The 20,138-nt window shown below is 41.1% G+C and overlaps 1 protein-coding gene across 1 annotated transcript; it reads right to left on the reverse strand.

Annotated features, from left to right (window-relative positions):
* Nucleotides 1-210: 210 nt before the first annotated feature.
* On the reverse strand, nucleotides 211-18,259 carry ALLC (allantoicase). Its single transcript, XM_060234297.1, is given in 12 exon segments — nucleotides 211-544; nucleotides 1,769-1,893; nucleotides 2,278-2,389; nucleotides 3,732-3,805; nucleotides 4,446-4,601; nucleotides 6,830-6,956; nucleotides 8,768-8,853; nucleotides 10,319-10,444; nucleotides 13,289-13,376; nucleotides 15,024-15,074; nucleotides 16,262-16,395; nucleotides 18,179-18,259. Coding segments are annotated over 11 exon segments (1,170 nt in total). The 5' UTR covers nucleotides 16,352-16,395; nucleotides 18,179-18,259; the 3' UTR covers nucleotides 211-409.
* Nucleotides 18,260-20,138: the final 1,879 nt, after the last annotated feature.

Here is a 20,138-nt window from a genome sequence, read left to right on the forward strand (position 1 = left end):
TGCCAGGGACCAAAAACTGGGTTTCAGACTACGGATCTTCATGGATCCTTGTGATTTTTGAAAGCCATCTAAAACTTACATACCCTTATGTGCCAAATGTGGGACCTTGGGTGGACATAAATTATTGCACAATCGCAAAGGTTTTTTACAGCTGCATGCTCTGTATCTTATCATTGCTTAATTATAAATAATGCATCTTCCCAAATCAGATAACATATTTGCAAAATGTATTTTATTCATTCAGCTAGAGAAATAGGGTGTTACGGCATATCCATAACAAATTTTTGTGTTTGAACCACTCATGTGGAAAACTGTGTACAATTCAATGAATTTATAAATACAGATTAATGTATTAATTTTGCATATCAGTGAAAGTGAAATTCTACTGAAGCCTTTTCTTGGAAGGTTTTCACTTCCTCACGTGAGAGAAAATCCGTGGAAAGCCCCAAAGACGCAACCTACTTATGCCTCCTTTCACATGAGTACAGACATTCAATGTTGACATTGCCATGGCATCAAAAAAATGTCTTTTATGGGGCTTGATCTGTAAGAAAAAAAGAACTGTAATAAATTAGGTGTTTAAATCCTGCCTTGTAACAAAAAAGCCCCCCTACCTGTTCAGGTATTAACTGAATAGTTTATCCCAGCACCTAGGCAGCTTCCATGAGAAGAACAAGCTGGCCACATAGGAGAGTAAAACCACCACCACTCTGGCTGCAGGGGGGGTTACTCCCCTTTCTCAAGGGCCAACTTGCTTTCCTCTGCCCTCCTCAGCAACCTTGCTCTCTTGCCTGAATGTCTGTGCCTTATGCTGGACAGAGAGAGAAGCACACAGGCTTCTTGCAAAAAGAGCCTTCACAATATTACTGGCTTGCTCAGAGCCAGCTTCTGAAGTGAGAAGCCTGGCCACCCTTTACTTTGTTTGGTGTCCTCTCACACCCTCTCCCTGGCACAAGTAATGTTACAAGTACAAGGTAAAGTAGTTTTGACCATCTTGCTTTCATCTAAACTGTGATGTTTGTGCCAGGGACAGAGTAAGAAGACCATGAGGGAAGGTTAGGGCACAAGAGTCCAGCTAGTGTTACCAATCCTCAGGTGGGGGCAGAGGATTCCCCAGTTTGGAGGCCCTCTCCCCGCTTCAAGGTCATCAGAAAGCGGGGGGGGGTGCTGCTGAGCATTCCATTATTACCTATAGAGACAGATTCCCATAGGGTATAATAGTGGCACCAAATTTTCAGCATAGCATCCAGTGCCTCTCCTCAAAATACCCTCCAAGTTTCAAAAAGATTAGAATGGGGGTCCAATTCTCTGAGCCCCCAAAGAGGGTGTCCCTATCCTTCATTATTTGCAAATAGAGGGAAGGCGTTTAAAAGGCATACAGTCCCTGTAAATGTGATGGCCAGAACTTCCTTTGGAGTTCAATTACGCTTGTCACAACCTTGATCCTGACTCCACCCTCAGAGTCTCCTGGCTCCACCCCCAAAGTCCCCAGATATTTCTTGAATTGGACTTGGCAACCCTAAGTCCAGCAGTGATGGGGAAAGACAGCTCTATATGCTCAGCAGTACTGTGGTAATTCTAAAGGTTGTATTATTGTATATGTGTGTGTTTGATGGAGTGGTGCTCAAGGCACAAGGTAGTCAAGGGGCTCTTGATTTATTGTAATTGTGCGTGTGGCTCTCTATGGATTGCAGAGTCAGTATTACTGGACCAAAAAAAAGAAGAAGAATGCACTGCTTTTCAGTTGATCCAGAAATGGCGAACTTACCTTCGTTACAGGCAGCAAGGCTTTCCATTTTGTACCCTGTTTCAGGGACCATTTTTGTGCTATGCAGTCTTTTTCTTCTCGTATACTCAAAATACAGGCCTCAAGTGTACAAGAATCTGGAAAGTAAAAAATGAATGGGATATAACAATAGCCTCCTTTCAAATAAAGCAAGATTGTAAACCTTACACATACTTGGAAGGAGGCCCCACCTGACCTCAGTGAGATTTATTTCCACATAAACATGCATAGGAACAAGTTTATAAAGAACCCTATGATATTTGCAGAACTGAAACATGAAATGAAACTTGCCCATCTGAGCTGCTTTTTCAGCTAACTACAGCTTAAAGAGAGAGAGAGAGTAAAATATGTTATATATTTCATGAACTTTATATTTCAACAAAATCGATCAAGTATATTTGCCTCTAAATTTTTGAAATATTCAGTAATATTAATACAATTACTGGACATACAAAGGAAGTAATAGAGTCAAGGGACTGACAATAAATATTCACCTTTAAAGTGACTGGTGTCTATTTCTATGTGTGTTATTATACCCAGGTGCCCCAGTCAAAAGACTGCCCATTCCCTTCCTGGTATAAGGAGGTTTCCTTTGTCATCTACCTGAAATTGAAAAGACAAAATTATTTTGGTAGCAGTTCCACCCTTTTCCCAGAGAAGAAATGGACATAGTCCTCTGGCACCACAGATACAGTGTCTGTGTCTCATGTCCTCCCTAACTTCCTGATTGTTATGGTTGCCTCGTGCAGGTTTTTAAAAATTATTATTCTGTGGAAGAAATAGGCAAATCTACGTAAATCATGGTAAAGAAGTCTTGTTGATAATATTGACAGAAAAACAGTAAGGATATAATTTAGAGAATGTTACCACCTGGTTCTAATCTATGTTCATGTCACACTTGACATGGGGGTAGGGTTACCAACATTTAAGCTGGTCCCTCTGGATGTCACTTTAACATCAACTTGATCTGCAAACAATTATCAGGGGATGTTACTTAGCTGCATGCCATGAAAAGCTTTAACTGACATCATTACAGGAATTTTTTTTCACCTGGACCATTGGTAACCTTATAGGTGGAGGTTGCCCAAAACAACCTTCTTGTGGCAAGTGCCCTATATCATGGCTGTAATATAGGGAATAAGTGGGAACCCACAAGGACTTGTGGCTGCATCTCATTTTCCTTTCCTCCACTAGTTTTCTTACCCTTTCCTGAAAGCCTCCATAGCCTCTCCCTTTTCTCTGCCTCATTCTCTCCTCAGTCATTCGCCAACCTACCTTTTACCTGCTTCCCATCTTCAGCTATATTTATTATTTATTTACTTCATTTATATCCTATCTTTCTCCATGGGGGGGACAAAAACAGCTTGCTTTCTCATCTCCTTTTTTACCCTCACAACAACCCTGTGAGGTAGGCTAAGCTGAAACTTTGTGGGTGGCTCAACACGAGCTAGTGACTAGTGATTTGAACCTGGGTCTTCCAGACCCTTCTCTGAAGTTCTGACTGCTACACCACACTGGCTTTCATAGGGTGGCTGCTTTTGAATAGTAGCGAACAACCAGGCCGAGGTGTGGCAAGCGATTCGCATGGTATCAAGTAATGCACTGGCTGCTGCCAGGCCTGGCCCCAATGAATCCTCCCTCAAAGGACAATCTGTGGATTTAGATATCCACAGATGCGGGCCACATGTCACAGTTAGTATATAGATGATGGCTTAGTCACATGGACAGTTTCCACATCTCTACCTTTTGGCCCACCCATGGCCACCCTCAAGCCTCTCCTAGGGGTCAAAGAACTCACAGAAGCAGGAGGCTGCAGCAGGAGGAAGAATCAGCAGAAGTCTACACACACACATTTGTGCAACTGAAGATTTGGATCCACACCAAGATGCACATATAAAAGAACTATGTAAGAATCTGATATGAGTTATAACTCATTTGTTCTTACTTTTAGAACTGGCGGTCTTTCCGAACTTCTTCTTGTCTCCCAGCCATCTTTCATGGACTTTGTGCATCCTAGTCCTATCCAAATAATTCAAAGCTAAGAGTTAACACAAATGGATTTAACTGTTAATTATATATTAACTAACCTGTGATTGTTTGCAAGTATTCTAGAGAGTGCTAGGAGGAGGAGAAGGGATATATGTCTTCCTCTATGGTAGGACATCACCTGGCATTCACCACTGCCATTCCATAGGCTGCAAATGGGGCTTGTTAGTCCTGCACCAATGTGCAATATTCTTCCAGAGCAAAACTGGAAGTGATGTCACTGTGTTAGGTGGTATAACTAGCAAAGGACACTGGTATCTAAATTTTATAGCTGAATATCAAGGCAGGACATCTTCAGAGGCATGCTATTTACTTTTGGGGAACTAGGACCTTGGTCACAGCCCAACAGTGTCAACATCAGGCTTCCCATTCATTCCAGTATAGCTTCCCAAGGACCCCAACATAAACATCAGTGAAGTGAATGAATATTGTGCTTCATAGATTAGGCCCATGAACAACAATGGTGCTTTGAAGGGTTTGGGGTTTTTTTTAAATGTTACTAGTGGTTCATTGAAAATTTGGAAGTCTGACTTTGAGACATATTTTACCTTCTGAATGAAATAAAAACTAAACAAATGATTATTAAACAAAAAGGGGCTAGTATTACTCTTACCCACTATATTATGGGGATGACCTAACTGAGCATTGCTGTATCCAACACAAATACTTCCATTCACCATTGCCACCAAATCAATCAAGTCATTCCTGCCAGAAAGTGACCAGTCTCTTGATATTGTGCCATATACTTTCAAACGTGCAATTCCACCATCTGCAGGGAGCGGGGGGGCAACATGCCTTTTAATTATGACTTTACAATTAAATCAGACATATTAATACTTAAGTAATAACTTCTATATAATTTAGCACAATAGTTGTGTTTAATAAGCATGTAAAAAGTTGTTTTATCACTACCTCCTCTACATTATGAACAGTGGATATAATGTTTTATATGTCCTGGCCCCCAAGGACCTTAAAATCTGAAACAAATAGTAGGGAAGATACCAGAGGGAAAGACAAGGCTGGGTGGGTGCTGGTGTCAGGTTGCACCTTTGGGAAGGCAGGACAAATATGAAAATATAAAACCCAGTATTGATCAAATGCCTCTCTAGCACCAAATGGAACAGAGAGGCTGTGGTCAGACAGCAAGCTTAGTGTGATCCGGCTGCGTGTCTAATTTAATCAGGTGTATTTTTTCACTGAGAGTTTTGATCAGACGTCGCACTCTGAACTTTCAGACTGCAATCACAGAGTGGGCAGATGGACTGTTGTCTCATCTGCAGGCAAATTATTTGACAGGACAGTTTGTTTGAGGAAGAAGTGAGCCAAAAACAATGTAGCAGCCTGTCCCTACCCTCAGCTTCACAGCCCAGGCCTGGAGGTGTGGTTATGCACACATTGCTAACTAGTTTTGTTTTGTTTTTTAATTGTGGCCAGGAAAACAAAAGTCAGACCTTCCTGACGACTTGGGTTCACAACAGAGGGATCAGACAACAGAAAATCCAGTGTGAAAGCAGCTCAGCTCAAAAGGATTGGACTTTCACAGGTATCAAACATGCAGTAAAGGGGCAGAAACAGGACACAGATGACTGGAAAACAAGAAAACAGAAGTTGCTGTCTGATTGTGCATTTTAAATCCAGAAGGGAACAGCAATGACATTGGATTAAACTGCACATCTGACTGCAGCCAGAGGTTTCTTAAAGAATTGAAAGCAGAAGTAAACAGTAGTTACTATATTAACAAAGCTGGAGATTAATTTAGATGTCCTGTGTAAGAAGTCACTTTATTGAAATATGCCTGGCTTGGTGCAAGGGCTTAAGATCATGGCCTGAAACAAATTATCCTATATAGAATTTAAAGACCAGCCTAAGGAAGAGTTGTGGAGTCTACTGTTTTGTGTTGGTTTTCTTTGTTCCTGATCAAAGATATTGTTTGGCTTTTGTTTTCAGATTTTACTTGCAACTCTAAACCTGCTGTTCTCCCGCACATTCTCACATACCTACTCTTCCCCCCTCCACTGAGAGGGGTCACCAAGCTCTCACTCAATACCAGAGTTATCAGGAGACCATCTCCTAACAATTAGTTTGCATTGAGAAAACATGAAAAAATAACCCCCTTTTGTCAATGACCTTTTGTTCCATTGACTAATTAAATAAATAAAAATAGGCGACAGCACAGTATTACAAGCTGGAAGCCTGCACCAGAGCAGACCTAACTTCCAGGATGCAGCAGCATTGTACTAAATCGGAGAGGATGTTGTGTGGAAAGAAGAGGGGAGTGGCAAGTTCAGTCTTGCCCATGTCAACAAGACCAGGGTTTCCATTTCAAAGCTGCAACTACACATATCACAAATCTTCAGCATCAAAGGATAGCTTGAAAAGAACTTGGAACAGGTTATTGATTAGCATGTGCTGATGAAAATTTTCATGCAATAAGCTTTCTTTTACAGAGAATCAGGCTGGAAAATATTGGAAAATGAGAGGAGTGAATTAACTCTTTGTTGCTTGCTTATTACCGTACACACTAGCAATGTAATCCTAAACAGAGTCATACTCTTCTAAGTCCATTGACTTCAGTTAAGATTCTACTATAATCCTCATAATTTTATTATGGCTGAGAAAAATCATAATGATTTACACATTTCTTCACAATTCCCCAAACCACTTTCTGTTCTACTTCCTGTACGGTTCTGTGTCATTGTTTAGCATAGGACATTTCTGAAGGTTATTTTTTGTTTGTCAGAAGTGTCTGTTGAACAAACAATGACACCAAGTTGGGAGCTAGTTTCTGCTCAGCCGTCCCAAACAGACACACATATGCAAGTGGTGTACATGCACAGATAATAAGTGCAAGAAAAAGGGGGGGGGGGGACCTGTCAGCTAGATATATAGTTTTCTAATGAGGTTCCATGCTCCTCGTGGGTGATGGAAACAGAACAAATAAGATGGAATATAAACAGACCTATAAAATAAGTCTGTGTTGTGCACATTTTATCTTACCTGGATATATGTTGAGCCTTATGTGAGTCCACTTTTGCTTTGAAGTCACATAGAAATAGTTGCAGCCAGTGTCAAGATTTCCTGATTTTATCTCTGACATAGAAACCAAGAAAGCCCATTCATTTGAACACATCTGGAGACATATATTAGTTAGTTGTTTGCTTTCAGGTCAGAGATAATTGTTTTTACATTTGTCTATAGAATCTCAGAGTTTATACACCACAAAGGGTTTCTTGTTACAACTTGGCTTTTAGTGTTGCTGGAAAGTATTTTTACCTACATGTCTTAGCTTGAACTTAAGATGAAATAGAATTTATTCAACATTTTAAAGCATTCCAAAAATGATTCTAAAAAGCAATATTTTATATATCTATGTGCAATACTAACCCTCAATCACCTGAAAGGACTGTCATATTTTAAAGGCAAAACTTTCTTTAAACAATAATTCTTTCTAAAAATTGGTATCAAAAGCAGGACCAAACATCATTTAACTGTTTTTTATTAGCCAGATTCTGTACCCAATGTAGCAGTAATTTTTCAAAAGGAAGAGCCAGAAAACTACAGGACTGTATCACTGTAACTCCTATGCCAGGAAACTGATGAGCTGGTGGGAAAACAATAAATCTAAAATTATTAACCATAGAAGAGCATGCCTTGCATGGAAAGAATCAGCATGGCTTTTGTATGGAGAAGCTCTCATTCTCTAATCTTATAGATGTTTTTAAAAAGCATGTGGATAGTGATGATCTGCTAATCCAAGTCTTTTTAGCATGAATGTTAATTGCAGAGTGTTCCCTGTCTTTTTGTTGCATTCTTGAGAGATTCCAAATACCCATCATTTACGGCACTTTCATACATATGTGATTAGCTAACTTGCAGACCAAGCCCAGCAGAAGTGGGTTTCAGAACAGGTGAATACTTGTGTAACCTCCATTTGTGGGTTCTATAGGACAGAACTTGGAATGAATCTTACAGTAATTAAAAGAGAATAAAACATTTCTACTTTTCACTTGACATCATATCATGTAACAAAAACATACATCTTGGTAACAGAACAGAACAGTGATCTTTTCAAGTCCAAAGAATTAACTCACCCCCCCCCCCTTTCACAGCTTGCCACTTTAATGTCCATCTCCCTCCTCTTGTTGGTGGCCCAAGAAGTCTCCACTGAACCCTCCATGCACCAGGCTTCCAAGATGAGGGTCCCAAATGAACTCCCCATTAGATAACATACCCCTTAAACAAGGTGTTAAGAGCCTATGATTAAGGGTTAAGCTCCCCAACAGGGCAATCTTGCTTCCCTCCACTGCCTTCCACACATATTGGACCTCTTCTGCATCTAGAGGCTCCACCTCTTCCTTTCATTCCATGACTAGCTAGAGGTTAAACTTGCATTACTGTTTCTGCATTGCTTCCCATCTCTCTGGATTCAAATGTGATGGAGGTGATTTTTCTGGTCAACTTTAGCTAGGCAGCGATGTTGCATAGGGCAGCTACTCCACTCAGTGTGCATTGCTGGGAGAGTGAAAGCTGGCACCTGATTCAGCCAGAAGTAAGGAAGGGTATAACAGGCTTAGGAAACAAATCATAAAGATGCTGAAGGAAGAAAAAGATGAGCTACCAAAGGTCATGAAAGAAGGAAGCAAAAAAATACAGGATGAATAAGAGACAGTAATGCAGAGCGAAAGAGATCCAAGTGTGTTTTGGAGCCCAAAGCCTTTGTTGATGATGCTAGTTGTTCCCTTTATGCTTTGCCAGCCTCTCAGTCCCACTCGGAACTCTGCAGTGGCCAAGACATGCTTTCAGTCTCTACCCCTTCCCTTTGATTAAAAGTAAGCATAACCAAACAAATGTACTCATTAGCATTTTGTTCAGCATTTTCTTGCATGAAAACCTCAGCTTGATTCGTTATCTGATATTTTTCTTAGATAGAATTTACTTTATCTCCTTGACAGCTTTAAATTCTTCATCTGAAGCTGCAGTTCCGATTCTGGTCCCTCTTGGTGGCAGTAATGGTATTTCCTTTGCAAGGACAACATGTCAGACAAAAACATAATAAATAATACCAGCAAAACCAGTCTATCATCAGTGGAAGGTTTAGAATAGTTTTTTAAGCTGTAGCATGTTGTACTGTAGGCAGGACACATACCAGGCTGTACTGTATTGTAGAGCTAAGCTCTTCTTTTGGACAGATACAACGGATGAATGTTCTTCCAGGTTTAAGTCCTGATACACCTGACTGCCTTATTTGGGATTAGGATGTACCATAAGAAAATGGAGTATCTATGAGCAGTGTACGGAATGTTGAGAAGTCAAGGGACACCTGCATTCAAATTCATGAGCTGGTCACTCTCTTTCAGCCTAACCTACTTTACTGGGTTGTTGTGAGGTCAATAATATGGTAGACAAATGGTGTGTGTTCTCACAGGTTCATTGGAGGATAAGTTACATAAACAGGTAAGTAAATAATTTACAAGTGAAGGGGCTCAGTGGAAGAGGACATGTTTGGCATGGAAAATGTCCCACTTTCAATTAGATACTTTTAGAGATTCCACTCCAGCAAAAGTATCTAATTTTGGAAAAAAATCTTCCTCTATCTGAGACTATGGAAAACTACCGCCAGTCAAAGTTGACAATATCAAGTTGGATGGAGCAATGGTCTAACTCAGTATGATGCAACATTTTGTACATACATGTTCATGTGTATAATGGAATGTACCAGAACTGACTGCTTTTCACAAATGTGCTGCCATCCTGGCCGACACCATAACTGCTGAATCTCATAATATGTGGTTTGTGTTAGCAGATTGCACTAAATGGGATTAGGGGATCAGAAAATTGTTGAATATCCAGTGCACATTCCAGCTATTGCATTTGTTTCATTGCAGATATACCCTACAGTACCAGCAAAGTATGATACTGCACTGGCAGCTACCTGCATAGAAGTAGTGTGGAAGATGAGTAATGAAAATTGGTTATAATGGCATGCAAACTTCCACTGCCTGTACCAGTACCCAGATCTCCTGAAGACAATCCAAAAATTACTCCTTTTCCCCTTGCCCATGGCTAACCAACTGGTATGTCTTGCCCACTCCACAAATTTCATTTATTTTTGCTCACAGGCCCTAAAGAACAGTTTCTGAGTGAATCACACCAGGGTAGGAGAAACTTTTTGCTTTCATTGGGACCCTGTTTCTGTTGCCTTTGTTGTTCTCCATAACAGCACCAGGATTTCTGTCCTTTTTAGGATTGCCAACTCTGGTTTGAGAAATTCCTGAAAATTTGAGGGTGGTGCCTGGGGAGAGAACAGTGCGTTGGGGGTGGGGAAATTCAGTATGCTGCTGTAGTGTCCACCCTCCCAAATTGCCATTTCTTCCAGGCCCTGATCTTTGTAGACTGGAGATCAGTCATAATTCTAGAACTTCAAGTCCCACCTTGAGGTTGGTAATCCTTTTATGGTAGTTCTAAACTTCCTTGTTTTTTAGTTACCTTGTTTTAAATAAGCAGCTTGGATTGATATCCACGGAGCACAGTTTCCAGCAAAATAAGATGTGTCTGCCTCAAACCCATAAACATTTCCTGGCACTCCCAGCTAAATGATGCACCAATCATGCCCTAAAAGACAAAGGCATGCCTGATTAAAAATAACACATATATATTCAGGACATGGAATTTATTGGTGTGAATGTTGTAGAACCAAAAGAGACGTTAGGGCTGGATTATCATTCCTGTGCTGAAGAAATTGCACTTGTTGCCATCTTTTTTCTGGATACATTTCTGGCTCAAAATGTTTGGACGGCTCTTATACTGAACAGCCCATCAGTCAAGATCCTCTTCTCGGCCCCATTTGTTTGTGCCCTTGCATGCAGAGGGATAGAGGACAGCAACCAGAAGCAGGGCTTTTTCAGTAGCTATATGTCACCTCTGGAATGCTATCTTCATCTGAGGTTTTTTCTGGTGCCAAACTTTTTGTCTTTTTGGTACAAGGCCAAAGCATTTTTCTTCACGTAGGCCCTTAATTGAAAGGTTCCATCTTTTAAAGCTGTTTTTCTGTTCTGCTTTTAATTTTAGGAATGAATGATGAATATCATTTTAAGCCACTGAATGTTGATTTGTTCTGTATTTATGCCTCTGCTTGTTTTTATACTGTGGCTTTTTAGAGCTTCTTTTTATACCAATTTGTTTTATTTTGTGAGCTGCCATAAGTAGGTGTTCGAAGAGGTGACAGAAATGTTCTTAATAAATAAGTTCAAACTGAGTAGGACACATAAAGCCTCGATTTGTTTGGAAGTATCTGGGTGCCTCTTTTGGGAAAAAAAAACAAAAACAACAGTACACAAGCTCCAGGACTGAAAAAAACAAAATGAAATGCTGCCCAAAAAAATCAGATTATTAAATACACCCTAATATGCTCAGGAGGATGAACATGTTGATCTAAAGAACAAAGTTTGAGTCCAGTGGCACCTTCAAGACCAATACTGATTCCGCAGTAGCAGTTGCTCCACCTCCAGGCTTCTGCTTTCCCTGGATCAAGCAATCAGCTCCCCACCAGTTGCTGCATGGCCACATTTTGACCTGTAGCTCCCTCCAATTTCGCCCATGTCTTCCTGATCTCTAAAAAAACAAGATCAGGAGGACATGGGGGAAATTGGAGGGAGCTGCAGGTCAAAACACAGCTGAGCAGCAACTGGTGGGGAATCAGTCACTTGATCTGGGGAAAGCAGAAGCCCAGGAGTGGATCAATTGCTACTGCAGAATCAGTCCAACAGTTTTATTCTGGGTATAAGCTTTTGTGTGCATGCACACAGGATGTTCACAGGATATTTCTAGGATGGAAAACCACCGCCTTCCGAAGATTGCTCTATATGGCGAACTTTCCACCGGCCATCGAAATAGAGGGGCACCAAAGAAGAGATACAAGGACTCCTTGAAGAAATCCCTTGGCACCTGTCACATCAACCATCACCAGTGGTCTGACCTAGCCTCAGATCGCAAAGCATGGAGGCATACCATCCACCAGGCTGTCTCTTCCTTTGAGAACGCACGCATAGCTGGTCTTGAGGACAAAAGGAGATTGAGGAAGAATCGCACTGCTACAGCACCACCCCCAAATCAGACTTTTCCCTGCAGCCACTGTGGCCAGATCTGCCTGTCCCGCATTGGTTTTGTCAGCCACCAGCGAGCCTGCAGCAGACGTGGACTACTGCACCCTTCTTAAATCTTCGTTCGCGAAGTCAAGCCGAGAGAGAGAGAGAGAACATGCACACTTACTTCTTCAAGTAACTTTTTCAAATGAAGATCTCTGAAGAAGTGTGCGCACACACAAAAGCTTATACCTACTAGAATGGAAAAGGTCACAAGCTTAAAAAAAAAATACAATTTCTGCTAGGTAGGCTTGTACTGTCCCCAGGAATGGAGTTTGAGCTGGTCTTCCCCCTGTATCCAGAAGAGGGGGTAAAGCTTCTGATTGTAGAACAAATCTTATCTAAACTCAAAAAGTTCTGCTGCTTAGTCAGCATCTGCAAATACCATGCCTACCCCAACATAATCCAAGGAGATTCTGATTCTCATGGGCTTCAAAGGCTTCCCTGGGAAAGCAATGTTCAATTGTTCAGAAGCAAGATATCAGTCCCCATACTTCCCGAAAGCGTAGATACCTTGCACTCTAAAGACAACTCTAAACCCAGACCCTCTTTAACCACTCTAAAGACTTTGACCACTCTAATGGCCCAATTGCCCTCATCCCAAGTGCCAATAAAGTTTTCTGGATTTGAACCTTTCACAGCCCAGCACACAAGTACAGAAGGCAGACCTCTGTGGATTGTCAGGAACTGCTCACTCCTGGTGAACCCATCTTACTACTTTACAGTGCTCAGACGCAACCAGTTTGGGATGTGCAGTAGCAGGATCCAAAGTCACATTTACTTTATTGTATTGTAGCTAAAATCCAGAGTCAAACAGGTGTTGGATTTGATTCACAGAAATCTCCATAAATTTATGAAGATCACACAGCTCCCATATTCTCCATTTCAGCATAGCAGGGTATTGCGCCATGTGTTTTCACCTTTTCTTTGTTCCCTTGCTAAGCCCAGATGGCTTGAACGGAAAATGTGGGTTCTTTTATTTATTTATTAAACATTCTCATATTTTAAGTGATATATGTCTGTTCTCTAGAAAAACACCATCCCTATTTGGTCTTGCTGTCTGAAGCGTGATACTGGGGAAGGGCAGCGGAGAAGCTTTCTATCCCCAGAGCACAATAACTCTAAAGTGCTCAGTTGTGCTAGACTGGCACTGGCCTTGCTTGTAGATTCTCCTAAGAGTAATTGCTGGCAGTTGATGGTTATTTAGGTTGTAACTGGCACCCTTGCATACATTGTAAGAATGAGTCAGCTCACAATTTCACATAAAAACTCCAGAAGTTTCCACAGCAGTCTGCTTACTAAAACTGCAGCTTACCTGAAATTCGTTTCCTTCTGGTCTCCCACCCATCTCTCCACTTTCCAAAGTCAGTGAACAGATCTGCATGAGAGACTGGTCTCTGTTTCTATTTGAACATAAAATCAAGATAGCTTAATAGCTGTCTTGCATTATAATGGCTTCCATTATACTCAAGAACCTTCACAGGCTTTCAAGTAATTAGCAATAATTTTTCACAAATTAAACAAGCTTATTTTCTGGCAGCACCAAAAGTACAGTAAAGATTAAGAAGCAGCTAAAGGAGCACAGTAAAGATTAAGAAGCGGCTGAAAGTTATGTTAATTCCCACTGAAATTAATGGAACTTCAACCCTAACCTCAACATACTTAAATTTGTGGGGTAATTCCCATTATGTCCTCTTAAGTAGTGGCATTAAAACAGTAGTGTTCCATTTCATCACATAACATCATGTCCTTTACATTGCAGAGCTTTTTCAAAATATGGAAACCAGTATGCAAGATAAACAATTTTTTCTGAACATAAATAGAAATAACGTGGCAGATAATATGCCTATCACTAGTTTTTCACATGGAAATAGGTTATAATGTGTTTTAAAAGAGCTGCCATATGACAGTATTTTTGTGATTAGTTTGAATGGGCCTATCCCTGAAGTTTTGCCTGACAGACTTGGGAGGTGACTCAAGGACCTAATAAAAGGAGTTGAATGTTTTCAAAGATTTCAGGTTTTCACGGCTGGTAACATTATTAGGGTTTGTAGAATCTTTCGGGCTCAAGTGCCGTGTTCTACTGGAGAAAGTTTTCCTTCCAGACGTTTCGTTCTCAGCTGCGGAGAACATCCTCAGTGGTGTTGCAGCCGGAGCAGGCGCTCTGACCTTCTTGGCTGCTGTGCATTGAGTGGGGCCAGGGCTGCTGGAGAGCTGCTATTTCTAGGCTGGAGGGTGTGTGATGAAAGGGCAATTGGTTTGTGGATGTGCCCATTGTTTGGTGGGGCTGAATAGTTGAATGTTTCTTAATGTCCCCAGCCTTCTCAGTGTGGTACATATCAGAGTTTCTGTGTGGGCCAAAAAGGCAGAAGCAGTTGCAGTTTGAATGGGGGTGGGGGGACACAGAATGACAAACTCCACATGAGGCAAGAAATTAGGATCTACTATGGTTTATTTTAAAGACAAAAGAACTGGGGGGGGGGGGTGTTGCTGAATTCACATACCCCCCCCCCTTCCAGAAATCTCTGTAAGGCATAAAATAACTCTGAACTGATGATTTACATCTCTGTAAAAGTATGTTCGTGCAGTGAAACATTTGTGCCATGGCCCAGATCTGAACTGGATACACCACACCTAGTTTTGCCTTTGATTTAAAACAAACAAACAAAAACATTCTGAACACAAACCTTCCATTTTATATAGTGTTTGATCCAGATTGTTTGGCAAAGTTGGCTGAAACTGAAGCAGTCTTGGTCTGCAGCGGCTCTTGTTAGGGGAGCTGATGCAGGAATAGTAGTTGTGTTGCTTGCTACAGGAAGTCAATTTACTTCGGTAAATAAACATTACCAATATAACTCCAAAGTGCTGTCTCTCATCCAAAGAAAGTTCAACGCAATAGCGCTGTTCTTTGAGTACTCACAAGTCAAACACAGTAAGAGATGTATTCTGCAGCCAAACCTGGAGATTAAATTGGTTTAAATTGCTCTTATTATCAGCCTTTGCCACAATCCATTTATAATCTTAATAAGGGCAATATGAACTTTGCCTACCTTTAAGAGATTTTCCGCAGGAGCAAAAAAGTCATCTGTTGCAAATAAAACCTTTATAAATTAGAACAGATTGTAAGAATTAATTATAACAGCTATGTACACATTGCTACTAATTTTATTCTGCATACTAAAACACTTCGAAGTAAGCAGCCACTAGTATCAGATTTTCTTCTTTTTCATGTAAAGATCTGGCTTTTAAAATTATCTACCATCAGATTCTATTTTTCCTCAGCAGAGTCCACTTTACTAATGGCCACAAATACATTGGGGTTGCAAGAACTACCTTACATGAGTGCAGCACTGGTGAAGAAAGGGAGATTTTCCGATTCCTCTACTCCCACTGCAGCTCGCTATGCCCTTAAGAGTCAGTGGGTTCCCAGGAACTGTGGGGAGGAGGGAGTAAATTGGAGATCTGAAGCAGCAGTGAGAATCAGCAAAAACTGACACACACACCCTTCCAGGAGTAGGTGTATCTTCCACAATAGAAAAGGCAGTCAGGGTCTAAGACAATATACGTAGCAATACACTGCACAACTGGTTCAAAATGTTCAAGTAAGGATTCCCCTAATAAAAATGATGGTAAGGACACAATTGGCCCTTTGTCTGCCCCTCAAATATCCTTTGGTATGCAACTAAATTATTGCTGCATCAACTTCTGTGAAGATATTAGTAACACTACCCAAAACTGGGGCATGATTCTTACCTCGATGTGTACAGCACCTGCTCAAAGAGGGATTTTTATAAGGACGAACAGAGCCCCCCTCCCTCCTTCCCATCTGAACCACGAATGGCATTTTAAAAGCCTGCAGGGACCCATTTCAGCATGGGAAAACAATGGAGAAGAGGGCAGGAACCTCTTGTGCCCCCCCCCCATGCCATGCTCCTGATACCAAGCGGGTCCCTGTGGACCTTTAAAATGCTGTTCCCTGCAGTTGCTGTGTGGCTACAAAGAACCCTGACCCTAGTCATTATGTGCGATTTGGCTCTGCCTCTGAGGATATATTAAAAGCAAGTCAGCAAAAAGCCTCCCTGAGCAATGTGGTCCGTGTATTGTTCAGGAAGACTTTTTCCTGGCTTGGTTTTAAATATGTTAGTGTTTTTACTGTTCTAACATATCAGGTTTGGGGGCGGGGGGGTTATTGTAAACCCCTTTAAGCAATGAGGAAAAGCAGTTCAGAAATGTAGTAACTAAATAAACAAGCTGGACATGGTAGTGAGACATAACCCAGTGAATTTACCTTTCCTCCTGTCGTTTCACATGCCAAATCATTCAGATGTAGAAAGTCAGGTAATGCACAAGGCTCTCCTTCTTTGAGATGAACAGACATCTTTCTTCAAAATACAGCAGAAATCACTGATATTTTTTTTTCTTCTGAAAGAGAAACAAATCAGGCCTTGGTTATTTTTTTTTTTTCCTTTTGTACCTACCTCAGTAGTGTTTCCTGGCTTCTTACAAGTAGTCTGCCATTTCTCATGTCTCAAAAGTTAATATTGGGTAACAAGAACCAAATGAAAATGCAACAGGGAACATTGTAAACATCTTATTAACCATCTCATCTCTCTTCTCCCTGTGACATTCTGTTGCTCTGTAACTGTATGCATAACATGTCTTTTGAATAATAAGCATAAGTGACATTCTGTGAGAATAGCTTACTGTACTGGCAAAGAGTGTGAACTCTGAGCTGGAAAGTGCCTCGTTCATATCTCACGCCAGGGACTTGAGGCTTTCAACCAACCACTGTAGTTCAGTCCCAGCATACCCCTATCCACTGCAATGTGTGGCTAACACTGCTAACTTACCATGTAGAGGTGTCGCAAGGATTGCAAAGGCAATATACATGAAAGCTTGGGTTCTGCCAAGCATTTCTGTTGATGAAAGGATTTGTTACCTCCCCTCTTCCACTGCAGCCCAAAATGCCTCCCCAAATGCAGCTCTTTAGGGACTAGGGACCCCCAAGAACTGCATGAAAGAGAAATCAGAGGTCTGTGGTAAGAAGACAAAATCAATGAGTATCACCCTCTCTTGTCAGCAGAAATCCTCTTCAGGATCCAACCCAAAGTACCTTCAGCACTCTAAGTGCTGCAGAAATGTTAAGAGTTATATTTATCAATATATGTAGCTCCTCAGATCTCAAGAAGGAGGTAGCAACAAAGACTGCTCTTCAAATTAAAGACACTCATAAACAATGCACTAAAAATAAACCTAATGCACAATATAAATGTGTTTTAAAATAAGAACTAATATTTATGAGACTGACCAAGATAAATGAGTGCTTTACCCAGGAGATACTGCAATGGTTGCTTTTCAGGATCCTTCTCCTCACTGGGAAACTGTCTGGCCACTTATACCTTGTGTTACATTGTCTTTAATACCCAATAATAAAGCTGTATATAAGCTAGTGATGCTCAACCCATGGACAACTACAGGATGACAGGCAGCTGAGAGCAACAGCAGCATTTGAGACCTGATAAATAGTAATTGCTGTATCCTACATAAGACTTGACATAAGAAGAGGAAGAAGAGATTGGATTTATACCCCACTCTTCACTACCTGAAGGTGTCTCAGAGCAGCTTACAATCTCCTTTCGCTTCCCCTCCCCACAACAGACACCCTGTGAGGTAGGTGGAGTAGAGAGAGCTCTGACAGAAACTGCTCTTGAAAGGAACAGCTCTGTGAGAACATGTGACTGATTCAAGGTCACATCAGCAGGTGCATGTGGAGGAGTGGGGAATCAAACGTGGTTCTCCCAGATAAGAGTCCATGCACTTAACCACTGCACCAAACTGGCCTTCTGAAGTTTGGGTATTTGAGAATAACAGATTGCACTTTCATGGGAGCTAGTTCAGCACACATCAGTGACCTTTCAAATGTGACAGCTACTGGCATATATTCTAATCACAAACACCAACAGCAGCATTTGAGACCTGATAAATAGTAATTGCTGTATCCTACAAGCACACAGCCAAAAAATAAAATAAAGCAGTTACACATCATTAAGTGGTAACTTATACCATCCTGAACTGTTTGGAGGAGCTTTTGATAATTCATTTGCAAAACAGGAAATACTTATGTTTTTATTGTTAACACTTCAATCTGAATAATATCTTTGTTGTAATATTACAAGAGAAATATATTAAAATCAATTAATCTTACTCTTTCAGTCGTTTTGCTTTGAGGCAAAGCCGAGGAATCAGCAGCATGAAGAGATTATTGCTTTAAACAGGCTGTGTGAAGACTGCAGAGTCCAAAATAAGCAAGTTACACAATCGGTAGACAATCATTACATGATATTGATTCTGCAAGAGGTCACTTCCTTCCTGTCTTTTTTTTAAAAAGAAAAGAAAAATCAAGAAATTAGCATCCCTTTCTACATCTTAAATATACACAAGAAGCAGTAGTATTTGATTTAAGGAGTGCACCTTGAACTAATATAATGTCCATGAACCATGGGGTCTCTGATGCACCTTTCCACCTTTGACCCCCCATTCCTGACACTATCTGAAAAAGGCAGAAGCTCTGGTGTTAGCACAGAATCCACAAAAAGGTTATTCCCTAGTACCATGGTCCTAATTTAGCTGAAAACCTGTGATAATTATTGCGCAAGAGTCTTTATCACTATCCAACCTTTCTCTGCTGAAACATGCATTTATTATATTGGTTTAGGTTGATCGTGAGTATTCAGAAGGGTGTCAAAACTGGATATTTGCTTGGACCACTAGACCTGTAAAGATCCACCATCTGCATGATGCTGCTGTTCTTCCTTTTCAAAGGTTAAAGCTGACATGGGAAAATTCTCTGTCTTCCAGTTAAAGGGAACTTGCTAGTCACCAGTCCATTTACCATGCTAGTCATCTCTGTGTGCCATCTCCAAGGTTTACGTGCGCACACTCAATTGCAGACATTTTGGCACCTAAGGTGGTCTTTAAAGCACTACCTTACACACACACTTGACTCCAGTGACCATTATATACCTTTCACATATGAGGAGGTCATTTGTGTTTACAGCTTTTCACCTGTTCAGTAGCATCCATTCCTGTGCTGAGGAAAATCGAAGTCAAGCAGGTCAAAACAGAACATGGATGATAGTGAGGACGACAATTCTATATTGAGAACATTCCGGTTTCCCACTCACACAGCCATAAAGTGAAGTTATCACATGCCTGGAAATCCAGCAGCCACTCAAAGCCTGAATGAGCCTTTTAAAGGAATGCAGCCTCCTTCCATTAAAGCCACTGTGCCTCCTTCTGTTAAAGTCACATTTTTGTCATTGTAGGTCACCTGTCTTCAACAGCTGAGTCAAGGCAAGCTGTGTGCCAAGTCCAAACATCAACAGATGTACATTTTCCCAATAAGGAGGTACAGTGTGGGAGGGGGAACCCATGATGATTTGCCCATAATCTCACCCACAGAGAACCACTTCTCTTCAAAATCTGGTACAATAACACCCTACTATACAACCATTATATCACCTGTTGACAGATACTTACGTGCTGATAGTTCTTATAATCCTGGACAACTGTGCCCTGTAGCATAGATATTGTGGGGCTGGACTTTGCTTTAACATTGCTTCTCACTAGCACTGGCAGTCAGTAAAAGCTCTACTGAGAAAAGTATAATGCTGTTATGAGAGCTAGCTTGGTGTAGTGGCTAAGTGTGTGGACTCTTATCTGGGAGAACTGGGTTTGATTCCTCACTCCTCCATATGTGACTGCTGGCGTGACCTTGGATCAGTCATAACTTTCTCAGAGCTGTTCTGCTCAAGAGCAGTTCTTGGAGAGCTCTCTCAGCCTCATCTACCTCACCGGGTGTCTGTTGTGGGGAGGGAAGGGAAAGGAGATTATAAGCCACTATGAGACCCCTTTGGGTCGTGAAGGGTGGGATATAAATCCAATCTCTTCTAAGAATCGGATTGTGCTAAAACCTTTTTAAATCGAGGACGCTGTTTATGGGGTCCCTATCTGCTGAGTCCCAGTGGATTCATCATCTTATTAAACCAGATTATTTGTCTTCCCTCTAAGTAGCAACTGTTTCATATCAATGAAGTGGGTCATATTGCAAATTTTAATTCGAGTAGCATAAAAAAGAGCTAAGAAACGGTGAGGATGAGCTTGTG

This window comes from Heteronotia binoei, chromosome 1 (genome assembly GCF_032191835.1).
Source record: "Heteronotia binoei isolate CCM8104 ecotype False Entrance Well chromosome 1, APGP_CSIRO_Hbin_v1, whole genome shotgun sequence".
Taxonomy (NCBI): Eukaryota; Metazoa; Chordata; class Lepidosauria; order Squamata; family Gekkonidae; genus Heteronotia; species Heteronotia binoei.